We start from the raw sequence: 19,787 nt of genomic DNA on the forward strand, positions 1-19,787 counted from the left end.
GGTGTGATCACAAACCAGCACAGGCTGATTTTATCTCGTTACCACAGAGATACACCTGTTCTGTAGATGCTCCCAAAGATTTTCTTTACTTACTTATTTATGAAATACATAGATCTTGAGTGTTCAGTGCAATAAGTTTTGACAGTTTTTGCACCTGTGTAATCATCAGCTGAAACAGAAATAGAACATTTCTGTCATTCAGACAGTTCCTTCATGCTTCTTTCTAGTCAGCTCCTCCCACCATGCAACCACTATTCTGAATCTGATCAGTGTAGAGTAGTGTTGCCGGTTCTAGAAGTTTATGTACATGGAATCAACACTGTACACTCTCTTGTGTCTGACTTCTTTTACTTAATGTTTTTGAGATTCATCTAGTTGTTGCTTCATTTGCAGTTTACTCCTTTATATCTCTGTGTAGTTAGTCCATTGTATGAGTATTCCACAGTGTGTATATATCTATTCTTCCCAGAATGCTTTTGAGGAAAAGTTGTCAGTGGCTCCATGTAGACATAATGGTGTAAACATGCTGAATGAATAAATTTCTCTTACGTTACATATCTTTATAGGAGGTGTATAATTTGCAATTATATAAAGTGCTTCTAAATTATCTGTATAAAGTTGAGATTATAAAGGAAGAAGTTGGCATATTTTAACCTTATATTAAAATTTCAACTTATATAGAAAAGTATAGAACAAACAGTATAAAGATAGCTAATATTTAGATTTAATTGTAGCTGTTTTGCCACATTTTTCTTTGCTTCTTAATTTTCTTTTTCTTAGGAATTTGGAAGTAGATTATAGGTGTCATGGTATTTTTTTTCCCTAAATATTTCATATGTATCTCTAAGAGGACATTTCTCTAATAACCACAGTGTCATTGTTAAGCCTAAGAAATTACTAAAATCACTGAGATAGAATATTTCATAGTGATATCTTTTTTCCCCTCAAGGTTATATTATAAAATTTTGGTACTTCACAGGAGCAGAAAAAAGCAGCATCAGAAAAAAAGGCAGTGATGACCGCTTCAACAAAAGGACAAGAGGAAAGTGCTCAGAAAGCTAAAGAAACAGCTTCTCCCCCTTCAGAATCTAAGGAGTCCAAGAGGAAACTTCCACTTGGAGCTTATGTTTCTTCCGTGCATGTTGATTACGAGTCTTTTGAAGTTGGCACTGGACAGGTAAGTTTACATATTGACTCAGGGTGTGTATTTTATGTTTGAATCCCGTATCTTTATTATTTGGGTTGTCTTTAAATTATTTATTTAACAGTTTTTTTGAGGGGTGGTGGGGAAAACTGATTTTTCTTTTAATAAAAATTGTATGCTTCTTTTATAAAGTTCAAAATAAGGGATTGAATGTGTTCTGAACATATCTAGCTTTTGAAATTGTCTTTATTTCAGTTTTTCACCACTCATAATTTTATAGTGTTAGTCTCTCATACCCACTAGTAATAGAAGTGGTAATAGTTAAGAAATTGTTTTCAGAATATACTTAAACTTCTGTGAGAGAAACTTGCTGCATTCTCTCAACTTGTGTTTTTTTTTTTACACACAGTTCTTCCCTTGGAGAGATACTATAAAAACCTACCATGTAGTTGATAATGATGCATTTAATGATGACTTATTTCTCAATGGCTTAAAAGTATTAAGATCTTTTAGCAGTGTTACTTTCAGTACATTTATAGTTGTTTATATGGTTCCGTTCTCTTAAGTGGGTTCATGACTGATTTAAAGAAGGCAGAAAATGGTACTGGATGTTTGCTGTAGCCTGTTCAAGTTTTTAAGCCCAATTCATTCATAAACATTGCATTTAAAAAAACCTTTTTTTTAAAACATGAGCAAACTTGAACAGACTCTAGCAAATAAAAGGCAGATATTTCCTCACCTGACTGTGAAGGATGGGAATGTAAAAGTTTTGTGGAACCAGGGACTCCATGCCACCAGGACGCTCTAGCTGTCTGCCTCTTCCTGGGAGTTGACCTTCTCCATGACCTTGGAATCGTGGGTGTTGGTGGCTCTGGGCTCATCTGCTTACAGCTTTGTCACCATAGAGGTAAAGGAATCTACCCTAATAGGTCCAGTTAGGAAACTTTTAAAGAGGGATTTTGTTTGGCCTGGTTTGAGTCTGAAGTCCATTCTGGACCAGTTCTTGTGTCCTGGGGAATAGGGTGTGGTTTGACTGACCCAGTGCAGGTCAATGCCATCACCATGGTGAGTGGGCTGAGGTGGGAAGAAAGGATCTGTTACCCAAAGGGTTGTTACGGTAATCCACTGTGTGCACCATTCATTGCCAGAGAGCCGAGAAATATTGATCAAGCAAAAATAATCATAATGAATGAAAAAATAATCTCATAATCTCATCAGAACTTATCACTATTAACAGTTGGAATACAGCCTTCTAGACTTTTATTTGCATGTATATTTATATATTTTTTTAACAAAAATGGGAAATGCTATACGTAATGTTTTACTAGAACATCATACAGATCTTCCTTGACTAACAGTGGGATTATGGCTTCATGAACCCATTGTCAATTGAAAATATACAAGTCAAAAATGCACCTAACCTTCCTAACATCATAGCTTAGCACAGTCTACCTTAAATGTGCTCAGAACACCTACATCAGCCTACAGTTGGGCAGTCACCTAACGCAAAGCCTGTTTTATAATAAATATGGCATAGCTCATGTAACTTACTGAATACGGTACTGAAAGCAAACAGCAGCATGATTGCCTGCGTAGACCGGTTGTAAGCCTGTCAGTTGTTTCCCTTCATGATCGTGTGGCTGCCTGGGAGCTGTCACTCGCTGCCGCTGCCCAGCATGGTGGGAGGGGTCTCACTGAAGATAACTACATTCACCACTTCCCTACCGCTGTCAAGTTGAAAAATCCTAAGTCGAACCACTGTTACATTAGGAATTGTCTGTGCTTCTGTTTTCAAACAGCTTGTTATGCCATGTATTCCCGTGTTAGGAAAATATTTCTCTACAATAACTACTATGTTTAACTGTTTGGAAAGATAATGATTTTTTCTTTTACTTTTTTATTGGATGTGTTTCTTTCCAAGGACTGCCATAATGAAGTACCGTTTGGGGTGGCTTAAAACACCAGAAATTTATTGTGTCTCAGTTCTGGAGACTGAAGTCCATGACTGAGGTGTCAGCAGGGCCTTGCTCCCTCCAAAACCTACAGGAGAATTCTTCCTTGCCCCTTTCTGGCTTCTGAGGGTTTGCCAGCAATTATTAGCATCCTGAGGCTTATAGACGCATCACTCCTAGCCTTCATTTCTTAACTTGGCCCTCCCTTTGCCTTCACATCACCTTCCCTCTGTGCATGTCTGTCTCCGTTCCCAAATTTCTCCTTTTTTAGTAACACCAGTCATATTGGATTTAGGGTCCACCCTAATGCTGTAAAAACTCTGTTTCCAAATAAGATCTGAGGTACTCGTACCTTTCTTTTTTGGAGGGACACAATTCAACCCACAATGTGCTGGACACGTGGGCAGCTTTTCACTCTTTTAAACAGTCCAGTGGTTAACAGTTTTAAAACACTTTTCTGTGTATATATTTTGCTCTTTCTTTCAGTCAGATACCTGGAAGTATTTATAACTGGGCCAAAGGATGTACACATGAAAATGTTGATAGTTCTACTTGCCCCTAGAAAAGTTGTGCAAGTTTGCACTCCCCACTGGCTGTTTATACGATTCTCCTCTTTCCTCTCCCTCACTGGTATTGATATCATCATTCTCCCTTAAAAATATATAGTATTCTCACTTTTATAACTTTCTTCTAAAGAAATAATTTTTACATGAAAATGTGAGATTTTTATTCTTTTTTTAGTATTTCATTTATATCTTCTAATTGTATCTCACTTCATTTCTTTGAGCACTAGAGAGATTATTTTATCACCTTTTTTTTAGGCTTTTTTGGTGGGGGTGAAGTGCTAGTTTTACCTATTTTCCTATTGGGTTTCTTTTTTCCTTTACTGATACTTAAGAATTCTTTATATATTAGGGATATTGACCCTTGTAAGTATTTTTCCAGTTTATAATTTTTCTTTTGACTTTTTCCCCTTTTCCTTTTTCTCTAGAGCTAGGGGAAAATGCATGATTTTGAGAACATCTCCTTTGTGACTCTCATCAGCAGCAGAAAGTATTGAATTTACAAATATAGGGACAAACCATGGGATGTAAAGTCTAGACTTTGTTAGAAAGGCAGCCTAGTTAATAGAAAGAACATTGGGTTTGGAATTACAGGTCCACATTCTGCCCCTCACTGGCTGTGTTCTCGTGGGAGGTGACAACTCCTATGTGAGCTTCACTGTCTTCATCTGAGAAGTGGACACAGGTTCTTGCCATGCCCTCCACTTCCAGCGGACCTCTGTCATGCCCTTGGCTTATGTCGTTCATTGTTCTTCACTCTCAGGATACTAACATGATGAAGACACATATCCTGTCACTGAGCAACAAACAAAAGAGCTTTGTGAACTACAGAGTGCTGTCCAAATGTGGGTGCTTTCTCTTACTCTAGGCAGTTCTCAGTGAGCTGAGAGGCTACATGCAGGCTTCTCCCAAACAGGAGCTCTTTTGGGATAAATCATCTTTCTAATGGAAAGAAACATGCCTAACAAATGAAGACGGTAGTTATAATAGAAGGAGCAGTCATTGGATGCTTAAACTAAGCGAAGCTCTGTGCACAGAAACACTTTATATAGATGAGGTGATTTATTTTTCAACCACATTATGACTTCGGCGTTGTTACGATTCCCATGTTATAGATGAGGGGACTGAGATGGAGGCAAGAGAGGGTAAGGAACTTGCCCAAGGTCACACAGTAAGGAGTGGAGTCAGAACTCAAACCCAGGCAGGTTGATGCTAGAGTCCGCAGTTTTAACCACATTTGTAACTATAATCATAATACTTCTGTACACTGTGTACTTTATACTTTACACAATCAGTAAAAGTATAGTCAGCGGATGTAATAGTGATAAAGATTTCACAAGGACATTATTTTTGATCCTTTCGAACTAGCAGCACATGTCCATGGCAGTGATTATCAGCGTCATAAGCCACCCCTGAGGGGCATCAGCCGCGTTGAGATGCTTTTAGTTAAGTGCGGTTCCAGTTTGAACTTTTGAATTGTGTATTATATGACACTGGAATGACCATCCTTCTCTGTTTTTTGATTCTTTCTAGGTTTCTGTTGTTTACAGCTCCTTAGACTTTGAACCAGAGGTTTTCTTTGCCTTGGGATCTCCAATTGCTATGTTTCTCACTATTCGAGGAGTGGATAGGATAGATGAGAACTACAGGCTTCCTACCTGTAAAGGATTCTTCAATATTTATCATCCAGTGAGTGAACTGCATTTACTTCCTATTTTGAAGACAATGAAGCACCAGTCCTCTTTGTCCTAATAGTTTCTCAGATTCTTACTTCTTAGGAATTAATCCTGATTTTGATTTTGTACAACTCAGCTCTCTGACCTGAAAAACAGAGTCTGATACTTTGCAATAAACTTTTCTACCAAAAAGCCTTTGCTCAAGGAAATAATTCTCTTGCTTTTCTGGTAGAGTAATTTTACCCACAAACTTGAAAGTCTTCTTATAATTACCAGTATTTGAATAAAATGTGGGGAAAAAAATCAAAATCTTTGTTTAGCCAGTTAATCTGTTTTCTCACTCAACTAAGATACATAACTCAGTACAGCTTTTCATAAATTTTTAATTCTTCTCTTTATAGCTTGATCCAGTGGCGTATAGATTAGAACCTATGATTGTACCAGATTTGGACCTAAAAGCAGTTCTCATTCCACATCACAAAGGCAGAAAAAGACTTCATTTAGGTAAAAGCAAATACTGTAAAACCTTGTTTCCGTCCTGTCATTTTATAATCTGTAATTTGTAGTGAATTACGTCCTTCTTGGCATTTGTAATGAATTACAAAATTTTTAACAGTAAGTTCATATTTATTTAAGTGCCTGCTATGTTCAGAACCTGTTTACTAATTGTTTAGAGGAGTTAAAAAAAAAAAAGTTGGAATGGGTTCCTTGTCCTTAATGACTTCTCCTTGATAACATTCTAATTGTTGAGATAATAAGGAATTGGATAAGTTGGTAGTAAAGTGATGAGATATATAGATTTTGATAGAATTTGATTATAGGTTTTGGAATTGGGAAACAGAGTAACTTTTGAACTAATGACCAAACCATCAAGAAATAAATTTGATGCTAAGTCAAGTGAGCTGTTTTTCCCTTGCTAACTAACATTCTTTCCCTATTAAAAAATTCATTAAACAAAAGGGATTGATAATAATTACAGGTAGTGTTTAGGTTTCTTTTATGCCTATCAATGGTGTATATACTTATCTGTAGTGTTAAAGGCAGGAAACATGATCATGCCCTCTCATTTACAAATTTTTTTCTTTCTTTTTTTTCTTTTTACTTGCATTATGCTTTTTAAAAATAATTAACTTTTGAAGTTAAAGTAAGAAATCTGATACTCTAAGACTTTGGATTCAAATACGATTTATTAGACAAAAGTAGAAAAGGGGAAGGGGCAAGTTTCTACATTTTTAAATTAGAAGTTTAAATTGTTATATCAGAATCTCAAATTCTCCAAACCATTTCACCATTACAGATTAGAAAAACGAGTGTTATCTTTTTAAGAATAAGACTCTTCAGAACATTTTGACATATTGAGAGTTCTTGGCTGAGAAACTCCATATATTTGACATTTAAGAGGAGACTAACAGGTCCTGTCCAGTCTGAGAACAGGGTAACTTTTACTTCTATTTTTGTGGTGCAGAATTTTATACAGTAACTAATAACTTGATGTATCATCTTGATCTCTTCAGAGTTGAAAGAAAGTCTCTCTCGGATGGGATCTGATTTGAAGCAGGGTTTCATCAGCTCCCTGAAAAGTGCTTGGCAGACATTAAATGAGTTTGCCCGTGCTCACACCTCTTCAACTCAGCTGCAAGAAGAACTGGAGAAGGTAGCCAATCAAATCAAAGAGGAAGAGGAGAAGCAAGTAGTTGAAGGTAAATTTGACATTTCAGGCATTTCCAATACAAATACTATTTCTGAACACAGCACACATAGATTATTTGATGATGCTTTTCCATTGTAGTATTTTTTTGTTGAAATGTAGAGGTTCTTCCTATAAAGGAAAATCTAGTAGGGTAACCTGTACTTCAAAATTCATGGCATCCTTTTTTTAAAACTGGGTTGTGGCCTGATAGTTGCTGAACTTTTTACTCTGCAATCTTAAAATGTTGTTGAGATTCATAAGGCCAGAGTAAAACATCAGAGGTGAGAACTAAGTTGATGTTCAGTCATCTGAAAGACGCCCTGTGAGAAATGCTCTCTTGGTGCTGTGTCTAACCGTGTCGCTGTAGACTTTACATGCGATGTCAGGTCGTTGTGCCGTGATGTTTTTGATTCTTTCGGATTCTAATTCTATTTCCTTTCTTTCTACAATGCTCTCTCACTCCTTTTCTTCAAAACCTCTGTCAGCTTGCTGGCTTTCTCCTCTCTCTCGGGAAACCAGCCCCTCTTCCCCTGGCTCCTTGGAGGAATGGGAAGTGAGCCTGGTAGCTCCCCAGGTTGCTCCGTGTGTCAAGCAATATTCTCTTGAGCCCAGAAAGTCAGCTAAAGTCAAAGGATAATGATTAAGTGATTGACTTTGATATTGAAATGGTTTAAATTCTAGCAGAAAAGATTGTTGAAAGTCCAGATTTTTCCAAGGATGAGGACTACTTAGGAAAGGTTGGAATGCTAAACGGTGGCCGCCGAATTGACTATGTTCTTCAAGAAAAGCCGATAGAGAGTTTTAATGAATATCTTTTCGCTCTTCAGAGTCACTTATGCTATTGGTGAGTATTTTCATCTTTGATAACATTTATGTGGCCTTTAGGTGCCAGCACATATAACAGCTTTACTGAGACCCTTGCTGATTTACTCTCTGATATGACATATTAATTTGAATGCCTGCGTCTTCAAAATCAGTATTTTCCCCCTTTAGTGTAGTTCTCCACAAGATGGCAGCATGTCACCGCCTTCCACCAAAGGCCTTCCGTCCTTGCGCGCTGTCTTCATAGGGATGCCTTTCACAGAATGGGAATGGTAGGGACTTTGAAAGCCATCCTTCCATATACCCCCCACTCCCCCGTCACCAAGGAGAACAGCAGCACAGCTATTTTGGAGCTGATGGGTTTCCATCCAATTTTTAAGGATAGCTCTGAGATAACACTACTTTATCTTCATTTGCCCTTCTGAAGTAGAGTTGAATAGAACCAAAGCTGCATTTTCCACCTTTATGCGTAGAGGTTAATTTCTCCTAATTACCTCTTAAGTAAATGGGCTTTTCTTTTTTTTTTTCTTTTTCTTTTTTTCATTTTTCAGCTTTATTATGTAGAATTGTTACAGTTTGACTGCACATATACAATATATTGTATGTATACAATATACTGCAAATGTGCTTTTCTCTTTGATAGGGAATCTGAAGATACTGCGCTGTTACTACTTAAAGAAATTTATCGAACAATGAACATTAGTCCAGAACAGCCCCAGCATTGATTGGACTTCAGTTTCGCTTGTGAGTTTATTATGTGTATTGATTCTGAATGTTTCATTCTGAAGCCTTTTTCATGGAGTTGGCGACTATAATTTTCTCTTCTGTTTTCTCTTGAGTGTTTTTCTTTTGTCTTTTCTTTTTTTAAAATTCAGAATAGAGACATTAAGGAAGGGAATTGGTTTGCAGTCTATATTTATTACTTGTTATAATCTTTCTAATTCTGCATAGAATTTTAGTCCTTTTATTTTCAGTTTCTTTTAAAAATAAATTCCCAGGAATATCAGTTAGGAATTCCTTTGGTTTTAGGTAACAGAACTGAACTCACAAGATCGTAAACAAATGGAGGTTTATTTTTCTGACGTGACAGGAAGGTTCATCTGTTGACTGATGTCATTGACACCCAGATTGTTTGCATCTTTTCACCTGTTTGTTGCTTCCTGTTGCCTGGTAGTTATAAGAAGGCTCCCATAGTTCTCGATATCATGCCTGCTTTCTTAAATAGTTAATCTTTTTGGCTGGCGCCATATATTGAGTAATGTACCCTTTTGTCATTGGTTTGCTGTTTTTATCATATGCTGTGGTTTGATTTTTTTTTTAAGTCATATGCCCAATATTTGTTTTCTAGGCTTTTGCAAATCTCTTCCATTGACTTATTTATCTGTCTACCATATGTCACTGATTTCAAGTTACACATTTTCCACATTTGAACATCTTTAAATTTGGAGTTCATCTTAAAATCACCTGTTGCCTGGATGGAAGCTGAGTTCTTCTCTAGAGGGTTTGAGTTTTCTTCTGCCAGGCACTGGGTGGCACTACCAGTCTGAGTCTGCTTCAGCTCATTTCTCTGCTTGAGATTTTCTTAGCCTGTGCTGGTAGTGTGAATTCAGACGACAAAATTTGGAGGTAGGGCAGGGGTGGAGGTACCAGTTCAAACATCAAGGAATTTTCCCCCTTCTTCCTGTTGTCAGGGAAATAGTGTGCAGACTTCTTTGCCATCCTTTCTGGAGGAAGTATTATTTATTTTTTTTTACCCATAATTGAGGCTGTTGGCATTTGGTATCCTCACCTTCTGTGAAGATCTCTGTCTCCATTAGATTTCCTGCCTTGGGCGTCTTGTCTTTGCGTAGTACATAAAATAATGCTGCGTCTTAAAATGGATGGTGTCTTAGATTCAGTGAAATATAGTGTTTTAGTAGTTGTAACTTTGTAGTTTTTAATATCTGGCAGTACAAGTTGTTAGTGTGCCAATATTTTGGCTGTTACTCCAAATGAATTTTGAAATTATTTAAGTTCCCCCAACTTTCCCTCTGCACACACACAAAAAAAGCAAAACAAACAAAACCCAAACAATAGCAGTCTGAGGATTTTGATGTTATCTGATGTGAAAAATTAAGAGTCTTTCATTTCACACATGATTTGTTCACTGTAACTGTTTTATTCTTATATTTGGTTGTAAAATTTAGGCAAGAACTTAAGTTCCTAGTACTATACTGATACTATAAAATGGTTAATTTAAAATATTAACAGTCCTTCTGCATATGGTTCGTTCAAGCGTAGACAGTTCTGCTGAATAATTCTTTTCTGTCCTTTAATCCTTTTTAGAATTGTTCTTTAAAAAGCCACAGATTAACCTGACAGATAACTCACTTCACATTTTGTCTGTATATTTTCTATACACGTTTTTTTATGAGGATCATCGGGTTGGTTAGTCTCCCCGCACTCTCCCCGAGGCCCTTTTGTCCCCCCCGGAAGGCCTCTCTGAGGACTTGTGCTCGTAGATCGTGGTCTTTGCAAGTAGTTTGCTGGGTTTGTTTAGCACTTGACAGTGTGTTCTTTACTTCAGAAAGGGGCAACAATGTGCTATTTTGTTATTACTGTAAGTTTGTATGACCAAGCTTTTTTTTTTTTTTTCTTTTAAAGACTTTCTTGTTTTTACAGAAAGTCGCAGTATATATTACATTACTGAGAAAACCCTCAGAGGACATCCGCCGTCTGCTCCTGTGATGGATGACAGAAAAGTGACTCCTTGACAATTGCTCGGCTATAATTCTCAGATGAGGCGTTCATTTAAAAGAAAACATACAAAACAAAACAAAAAATCAGCACCACATTTGGACAGTAGAGATGAGAAAGTGAAATTATAAAAATGATGCAGTTAGAAACTCCTCAGATCAGTTTAGTTGTACAGTTATCAAAGTAATATGTGATATCAACAAAGAAACATTTGTAGCATGCAGATGGTTGTTTGTTTCTTTAAAAACTATTGTCAGTGGGCTATTAAACTTGCATTTTTTTAAGTTAATGTAGTATGTTCTTTTCTTCAACTATGGCCTTCTTGAGAAACTATCATAATATGGTTTTTTAAAAATTTATGTTCTACTTTAAATGTGAATTGTAGTTCTGGGCTGCTTTAATGAGGGATCATTTGTATTTGTTAAGAGGAGGTAACCAAGATCACTTTTATTCCAAGCTGCATCTGAAGTCTTTGTGAAGCCTTTCAGGCTGTTGCTGAGAGCGAGTTGTGGAAGGAGGTGCGATGCTCCTTACTTCACCAGAATCCTGGAAGTGCTCTCCTAGCACATTTCCACCAGGAGAAGAGGGGAGCAACGAGAGGTTGTCCATGCTGTAAGCTGAGGTAGCTGTGTGATCACCTCACTGCTGAAGTTCCAGTTAAGTGAGAGCCAAGGTAGATTGGTTTTTGGGTTTTTTCGCTTTGTGTTAATTTCACTTATACCAAAGGGTTTGAAAGTATGAAATGTATTGCTTCTAGACTGTAACTCTACTTCATGAAAAGACTGTTCTGTAATATTTTGTTTTACTATAACTTCAGATTATCTAAATATTTTCCTAATACTACATGGGAATGCTGATTTTCTTTTATGCAGTAGAAACATTTTACACTGTTTATTACATAGTTCTCATGGAACATAGAATTTTTTAAAAGCAACATACAGTACACATTTTTTTGTGTGTATATTCTAATTAGTGTGAATAAAACAGTAATATCAACACATTTTTTTAAAGCAGAAAACTGCTATATTTTTCCTGTCTTCCTTAAAGGTATTCCTATGAGCTCAGTGTTCATTTACTTTTCATTGTGGGTACCTGCTCTATAGTTAATACACAACTATAGCATTTGCTCCTAATAATGGAATTAGGAAACGGTAGAATTTTTGAGCTGCAGTTGACCCCAGACAACATGTATTCCAACCCCCTCATTCTGCAGCTGAGAACAAGACACTAAATGCCTTTCTCGGTCTGCTGGGTGGCAGATCTGGGCTGGAATACAGTTTCACTGACTCTTTTTGGCCTTCATTTCTCTACACCAGTGCTATTAATTTTCACTTAATTTCCTCTTCCCCAAATTGATGAAATAAAGAAAAGGGTTATTTATGTATATTTTAATAAAATCCAGTTTGATTTTTCAACTTAATACCTGGTTTTGTCTGTATTATTCAGCCTGTGTCTTCTGAATTTTGGGCAGAGGGGAAGGAACATTTGAACCAGCGCCCATAGTAGGAATGTGTACCAGCTTAGTTTTAGGAATCTGGTGATTTTAACACTCGAGGAAACATAAAATAGCACTTTGGGGATGACTCTGTTTGTGGACATATATTTACGTCACTCTTAAGAAAATTTCTTAAAAAAAAAAACAAAACTAAACCCCAAACAGTAAGTAGGTCTGAGGGTGGAGTCTGTTTAATTTATTAGTGTATTGTTCACTGTTGTAACCACCATGCCCAGCACAGAGTCTCGCCACAAGGTACAAGTTGGGACAAATACTTATTGAATAAGACAGTTTTAAAAATCAAAAATAGAATTAGAGAACTTAGAAAGGCCATTCAGATCAGTGGGTTGTTTACCAAGGTTTAAAAAGTAGCAGAACCCTTGTCAAATTTCAGTATATAAACTAGGTGAGAGAATAGCTGCCGAGTCAAGCTGGGCCTCCTCCTTGTCCCCAGTAGCTTGGCCCCTCCTGGGAACCTCCGACCCCAGCTCTGGCATGGGTTAATGCCCTCATTTTCCCCAGATGGGAAAAGTCAAGTCTCTAGTTATTCTGAAACTGTTTTATATGCAGAGTTTGGGACTAAAATTTAAAAGTGTCAGTGTCTGAAACTGAAGGGCAAAGAGTCGTCGTAAACCTGCTGAGATCTGCCTGGGCCTGGTTTGTTAATGTGGTACATAAGGGGAGGAAGCTGCTTTCCAGGTGTGATGGGCCTGTGCGTTCCATGAATCCACCAGATAAGGATTTTTCTCAACACCAGAGTGTGATTATAATAATAGGGAGCTTCACAGATTATGTTGATTTTTGAGGTAAGTATGTTATTGAAAGGTGTGATCTGCATAGACCCTTGAAAGTGAGGACATTAGAAGGTAGGTACCACTATCCTGGCAGGGGTGATCATATACTTGAAATTTTAACTCACAACATTATACCTAGAATACTGGAGATCAGGATTGTCCCAGAAATTCCAGAATGATTGGTCTTGGTATTTATATTACCGTTGTTTGAGGTTTTTATGACTTGAGGCATCTTAAGTACCTCAGCGCTGAGCCTTAGAGTTTACCAGGCAACATTCTGGTGGTGACTCGTTTCTCATGGAGATTTTGCAATCTAGGAAGAGGGCGAATTGATCTGCAGACACTGAGTGTTTTGGTTTTCCTCCAAGTTAATGGCTTTCATTGTAGCTTAATTTGGGACTGGTTAGTTTGAGTCAGTCACGCTGCGCTGGATCCTATAAGGGGGTGAGCTGATCGGGTTCAGTTCCTTTACGTGCTAACATGGCATTCCTGCTGTGGGCCATCTCCCTGCAGAGCACTGGATGGACTGTCAGTTGACTTGTCTCCTTGGTATTTCTACAATTCTTTCCACAGGTTGTCAGTCTCATTCTGGTGTTTCACCTCTAAAGTGAGCTTACCAAAATTTGATAGCGTAATAAAGAGCTCTGATACCTGTCGGCAGCCTTAAGTGAGCAGGCCCTGGGGCCCAGGCCAAAGTTCACAATAGCTTGCTCCTGACAAGGGGTAAATATACACATGCGCCAGCAGCATGAGTCAGCATTACGAACACCACGCATGCGCCAGTGCGTGATTCCGCATTATGAACACTACGCATGCGCCACTGGTATTATGAAAGGACAAGTGCGTACACCTGAGTGCCGCCCGGGGCGCGCGCAACCCCTCGACACTGCAAACAAGCTCCATGTCGGCTCCTTGCGCCTTCTTTCAGTTGGGGCAGCTCACCTCCTCGGATCCCTCTCCAGCCCTCCGCAGCTGACAATACCCGTCTGCCTTTGGGTCCAAGACCTCCATCTCCGAGCTGTGAGTCCCCTCACAGCTTTTTCCCCCCTAACCTCTCTGTCAGGTGTTTTTGGCTTTTGGTCAGTTCCCTCTTTCATAAAATTCCTCAACCTCATAGAGCTGTTGTGAGGCTTAAACGGACATATGAGTGAAGCGCATTCAGCAGTGCTGGGCACATAGCCGGCTAACTGTCACTACTGTTACTTTCTCATGAGCACTCAGGTTCAGGGAAGACCCAGGTCTTTGTTGCCAGGTCACTGCCGCTTCCAGTCCTCCCTGGGTTGTACTTGGCCAGGTTTTTGTTGTTGGTGGTGAGAGCTGTCAGAGAGGGTCTGAGCATCTTTCACAGACGCCCAGGTATCTGCAGGTGTGTGGAAAGTGGAAGCGGGAGGAGGTGCAGGTCACTGGAAAAGAGGACCCGAGCAGGAGGGCCAGCTGGGGTGGGAGTAGGGGCAGGGATGGTGATGCTTATTTGTCTTAACACAGGTCAGTGGGACTTTAAGAAAGCACCTTTGAGTAACTTCCCCATGCCCTGACTCTCTAAGTTCATTTTGGGATATGAATCGAGAAAACATATTTTTCCTTCCTAAATTCTGCCTTCTTTTCTAGTATTTTATGTTCTTGCTTTAAAACACCAGCTCTATTGCAGTTTCTCCCAAACCTATTGGCCCCACAAAAACTCCGAGAGTGACTTTATGTTGCTGTTAACACTAGTGGGCACTGGTGAGATAATGCAGCCTCTGCATCAATGCTTCCTTCTTCTGGTCTCAGATCAAGTGACATGAGTTTGGGCAGCATACACGTTTAATATGACAGGAAACTATCACAATACATGTTCAATACAGGAAACTATGGGCATGTAAAATAGACCAGGGACTAGCAAGGACACAACCGTGAGATAGTCCAGTGCTGCATACTCTCTAGGGTTCATTCAAGTTCACGGACATGTGGAATCGGTGTACGTGGGATGACCCACCATGTTTTTCTTTTGTTTCTTATATTAAAGAGACTTTTTAAAAGGTTTTATTAGAAATTTTCACATACTCAAAAAAGTGTGGAGAGTGGTGTAATGAATCCCTATGTATGTTCCCCTCCCCTAGCCTCAGTGGTGATGTCAGGGATGGCCTCTCTGTAACCTAAAAGGCAGGTAAGTAGAGGCAGCCAGGGAGAAGAGGGGAAGGAAAGTGCACTTAAGACGTGGAAAGACATGAGGCAGGAAAAAGCATCGCACGTTGCAGCAACTAGGAGAGATTAAGTTGTGCATGAAATGCAAAAAGAGCTGTTTGAATGTGTTGAGTATGGTTTTCATTAAAATTGTTTTGAGACTACATTACTAGGGGTGCTTTTCCCTTTTGTAAGCCACTTAATAACATTCACTCTTGTTGAAAGGAGCATGGTTTGGAATATTGGAAAGTGCTCGTTACCAGCCAAGATGCATTCCTTTCCCGCGCCTCTCAAAGCCTGTGCCCAGCTGTTTCTCTGAGACCCATTTGCTTCTCTTTCCCGGGTGTATTTATTAGTCAGGAGTTGCAAAGCTGTTTTGAAGAGCACTTCTGATTCCTGGAGAAACTTCAGATGAACGAGGCTGCTGTAGTTCTCTGGATGTTACCCCCTGAGATAGAACTGGGGAGGGGAACTTGTGTTTTTTGGGTGTCGACGGTGCTCCAGGCTCTGTGCAAGCTCTTTCACGTAACCTTTGCAGAATCCCCAAGGAGGTGGGGTTATCTTTACTTTACAAATGAGAGAGCCGAGGCTCCCGGAAACTAGCCATTACACAGTTAATGGCAAGGCAGAATCAAGTGCACTTAAGCCTCCAAAATAACACTAAAGGGAAGTCTACTATAGAAAGATACCTGCAAATCAACTACTTTTTGGAAGCACCGAGGCAGTCACAACCTTCCCCCGCGTTTTTTTTTTTTTTTTTTCTTCTTCCCACTAGCAGAAGCATTTTCAAAGGACACCTTTGAAAGAACAGGATACGTTTTAGGAGATGTGGATATTGTTGTTTTTGCCTGAAGTACTTTTCTTTTTCTTTCTTTCTTTTTTTTTTTTTTTTTGATGTGGGGGTAAAAACCTCATGGTAATGAAGATTCCCAAATATTCCCAGGACCTAGATGTTTGCCTAAGTACCTTTGGAACTGAAAAGGGAGGAATAAATGTGAGATGGTCTTTTGTCCTTAAAGAGGGTGGAAGTATCCTAGCCTGTCTGTCCACCTGACTGTCTCAGGGATCAACCCCAGCTTTTATCCCCCTTGGGTTGTGTAGGGAGAATGGAGTCACTCAGGCTCCCTCACTGGACATCCACAGCCCAGGGGCTCAGCTGTACTACCCCGCATGCGCGGTACCCGGATAGTGTTATATAAGCATGACTTGCGCCACGCACGCGCACTGGTTAGCTCCTAGCCTCGTTGGCCTGACGCCAGCTTTGTTTGCCTTGATATACAAGGCGGACGGACTTGCCGCCGCTGCCATTAAAGCCTGTGTATTCCTCTGCTATAAAGGCAAGTCAGAGATATCCACAACTCCGGCTCCGGGAGTGTTCTTCGGTCTGCCGGAATCCGTGAACCTGCCAGGTCTTGGGCACCTGCAGTACAGGTTGGATCTCCATTCTCACTCCCTTCACCCTGGTTTTCCTTAAGGCTGGGCAGCGCAGACAGTGTCCTGACCCCACAGTGCACCCTGAATCCTCTGTCGTCTCAGCTCGCCCTCCAAAGCGGACTCCGGCTCTGCGGTACCTCCGGGGGCGCTTTCCTTGCCTGGTTCGGAATTTTCCTGAACTCCCTGCTATTCTTCCCAAGCCTCTCTCCGGCCTCGCCTGCTACTCCCTTTGTGTGAACGAGGCTGGTTATTCATTCTCCCAATTTGCTGTTCCTTTGTCACCCTTTTTCTGCTACTGCAGGAGACGGAGTCCAGGGCTCCCACCTCCACAAAGCCGCCTTCCTCCCTACAGACACCCTGACGGGCGCTGTTTCCTTGAGCCCTGTGCTTCTCAGTGATATTTAATTGACATTTGTTTTACCCTGGTTTGGTCTCAGGTGTCTGAACTCAAAAAGCACCGTTCAACAGGGGAACACGACTAACCAGGATGCCGTTCTCTGCTCTCAAAGGACCTCAAAGGAAGGCAAACTCAGAGGGCACAGAAACGCTAACAAGAAGCCCTTTCCTCTCCTCTTCCCTGACTTCTGCAGCCCGTGCCACGCGCTTCTCAACCTGCACCGCTCCCCAAACACAGCGGGAACGTTAAGGTTTCTCAAAGTTACCTCTTGACCCACGTGAACATCCATCAGGTAAGAGGAAGATGCCCGAAATACCCTGTGACCAGCATGAGTGGCTTTTAGGCTGGCGAGGGAAGGAGATGCCCGTTTCTAAACATGCAGTTTCCTGGTGAGGAGTCCTTTTTCAGGCTGGAAGCTCACACTCACACTAAGGATCTGAATTTAATGCTTTTTGTTCCTCTGAATTAAAAACTTTATTACATGGCTTTCCTTGTGGAAAGAAATATTCATGTAATGCACCCCCCCCACCCTCTAGTATCATCTGTCAAAATACTTAGTTTCTGTAAATAATACCCATAATAGCTTTACTTCTTTACTTTTTTGGTTACCATCCAGAAATCCTTAACTTGCCTGTTTTGAAGTGTCCCTTTTCTGACATTCTAATTAGAACTTCCTTTGGGTTATGTTTGGGTCATGTGTGTGAGCGGGAGAGATTTTGTTATTTTAATTCAGCACTGGATTAGGTAACTCTTCAGTCTTACATTTGAAACATAACAGTTGTAACAGAAAGTTGCCCCTTTTTTGAGACTATGTCTCATGTCTTTTCGCTAAAATGCCTTTCATTTAACTTCTTTCAAAATTAGTTTTCTGATGCCACTTTTCATTTTCCAACACATTTCAACATCTTGCATTTTCCAACAAATTTCAGCATCAAGCCCTCATTGTCCCCCATTTTTTTCCTCTTTCCCAAATCAGGTTTGTCAACACTTGAATCCAGTATGGCTGTGGTCTTTGGATGACTGTATGTGATTATCTCTCTCTGTCATCACTTCTCATTGCCTGGGGCTTGTGGAGTTTTATTCTCTAAAAAATGACAGTATTTTGCCAACTGAAAATGATAGTTTACCTCAACTGTTGTCAAACATGATGAGTTTTGAATTGGTGAGTTTGAGTCTCAGTTTACTCCAGAAGAAATATGTAAAGATTAAGGTTTCTGAATCCTTGGGCATCTTTAGTTGAACATGTGCTGTTTACCTGCAGAGAATTAAATCCAGTCTGCTGGCTGGATTTTAGAGTCATGTCTGTTACTACTTTCTTTGTAGCTGAAAGAGGAACTTCGAGTCTACTCTTGGCGTATCTTAAAGTTCTGGAAAGAACTTCCTTGAATTGCAAGAGTGATTATGTGCAATAACTGGAACTAAATTCACATTTTCCAGGACCCAAAGGAAATGAATATTTAAAGAAGTTTTTATTTTATAGATGTTGTTTAGTTCCACAGAGTGCAGATCCCAACTAGCTTTCAGGTGGTCACTTTTTATGTCTAGAAGTAAGTCTCCCACCCTTTTTAGCTGTGAAGGAAATTGCTTCACAGATTTTCTTTGATGACCTTTTAGCAACTTACAAAATGTGAAAAGGGCATGAACGGATAATTCACTAAAACAAAACAAAACAAACTAGTACAGTTGAAATAAAATCTTCATCCTCTTTACTTAACCTAAAAAATACAAATTAGAATGTAATAAGCAGACTTTTTTAAAAAAAACTATTCATCTTGGCAGGGAAAAAGAAAAAGGATGGACACAAAACTTCATACATTGCTGGCAGGAATATCAATTATTACTTCTTTTTCAGAAGACAGTTTGGTGTAATATGTATCAAGAACCTTAAAATGGTCCATACCTCTTAACCCAGTAATTTCATTTTGAGAAATAGTCTTAAAAAAAATGGACAGGGGGAGGGTATAGCTCAGTGGTAGAGTGTGTGCCTAGCATGCACGAGGTCCTGGGTTCAATCCCCAGTATCTCCATTAAAAATAAACAAACAAACAAACAAAACAAACCTAACTACTTCTACCCCCCAAAATTTTTTTAAAAAAGGGCAAAGACTTATATACACTGGATTACTCATCATGGGAGAGTTACATAGTGTGAAAATGTGGAAACAAAATGTTGAGTTTAGTTAAATTAGATGGTCAGTTTGGGAAGAAGTTGGAGGAGAAAAGGAGGAAGACATGACATTTAAAAAATTTCTCCACAAAGAGCCTTATCGGCTAGTAAGCGCCCATGGACAGGTCGATGTAAACCTCTATGCTTCTGTAACTATGAAAACAGCCCAGTTGCATAGTGTCAGTGGCAGGCTGGCAGCACTGTCTGTACAAGGTCAGCTGGTCAAACAGAGGTGGTGTCCTAGCACTGAGTGCCACTGCAGGGTAGGGAGGTCACTTGTATGTGAACAGCCCAGTCTGGGAGAACAGTGGATGTGCGTAGCTTGGACTGTGGCTGGAGCTGGAGGCTCAGGAAACCTCCTCACCAGTCTGGAGGATTACAGAGGGAAGGGGGCTCCATCACGGTTGCAGACAATGACAAAACCAGGATGAGAGGCCCAGTCTCCTGAGTCCATGTCCGTTTGTGTCCACCTTGAATCCCAAATGGAAGAACAGCTTCACATATTACTTTGCCGTTGGTGGCATAGGAATGACACAGACCCATTTTGTACACAAGGAAACCGAGATTAGAAAGAAACATGAAGTGACTTGTCCGAGATCACAGAATAATTAAGTGGTGGAATTGTGGTCAGAGTAGAGAAAACAAAATTTAAAAAGTGGGATGAAAATTAAAGCTTTTACCTATAGCTTTTCCTCCGTTTGGACAAAGTCTTTCAGCTTGTTGATCAAGGTTCTTTTTTTAGTGAATTTGGACGG

At 39.7% G+C, this 19,787-nt stretch overlaps 1 protein-coding gene and 1 long non-coding RNA gene across 8 annotated transcripts in view; both read left to right on the plus strand.

Moving 5' to 3' along the window:
• SEC23IP (SEC23 interacting protein) overlaps positions 1 to 12,003 on the plus strand; it is a 36,871-nt gene extending 24,868 nt beyond the window's left edge. For 3 of the 6 annotated variants that reach the window (XM_015235887.3, XM_072971999.1, XM_072972000.1), the window contains 7 exons: positions 980 to 1,177; positions 5,193 to 5,348; positions 5,737 to 5,839; positions 6,850 to 7,035; positions 7,707 to 7,869; positions 8,491 to 8,591; positions 10,509 to 12,003. In XM_015235887.3, the coding sequence (XP_015091373.2) occupies positions 980 to 1,177; positions 5,193 to 5,348; positions 5,737 to 5,839; positions 6,850 to 7,035; positions 7,707 to 7,869; positions 8,491 to 8,572 (888 nt within the window). In that variant the 3' untranslated portion in view covers positions 8,573 to 8,591; positions 10,509 to 12,003. Of the gene's footprint in view, positions 1 to 979; positions 1,178 to 5,192; positions 5,349 to 5,736; positions 5,840 to 6,849; positions 7,036 to 7,706; positions 7,870 to 8,018; positions 8,123 to 8,490; positions 8,592 to 10,490 lie in introns of those variants that run through there. The other 3 variants (XM_015235888.3, XM_015235889.3, XM_072971998.1) reach the window with 3 other exon arrangements.
• Positions 12,004 to 13,647: 1,644 nt separating this feature from the next.
• Positions 13,648 to 19,787, plus strand: part of LOC140699449 (uncharacterized) — a 184,011-nt gene continuing 177,871 nt past the window's right edge. For both annotated transcript variants that reach the window (XR_012077631.1, XR_012077630.1), the window contains exons 1-2: positions 13,648 to 13,892; positions 16,907 to 17,158. This is a non-coding gene — a long non-coding RNA (uncharacterized lncRNA). The remainder of the gene's footprint in view (positions 13,893 to 16,906; positions 17,159 to 19,787) is intronic.

The sequence above is a fragment of the Vicugna pacos genome, chromosome 11, assembly GCF_048564905.1.
Source record: "Vicugna pacos chromosome 11, VicPac4, whole genome shotgun sequence".
NCBI lineage: Eukaryota > Metazoa > Chordata > Mammalia > Artiodactyla > Camelidae > Vicugna > Vicugna pacos.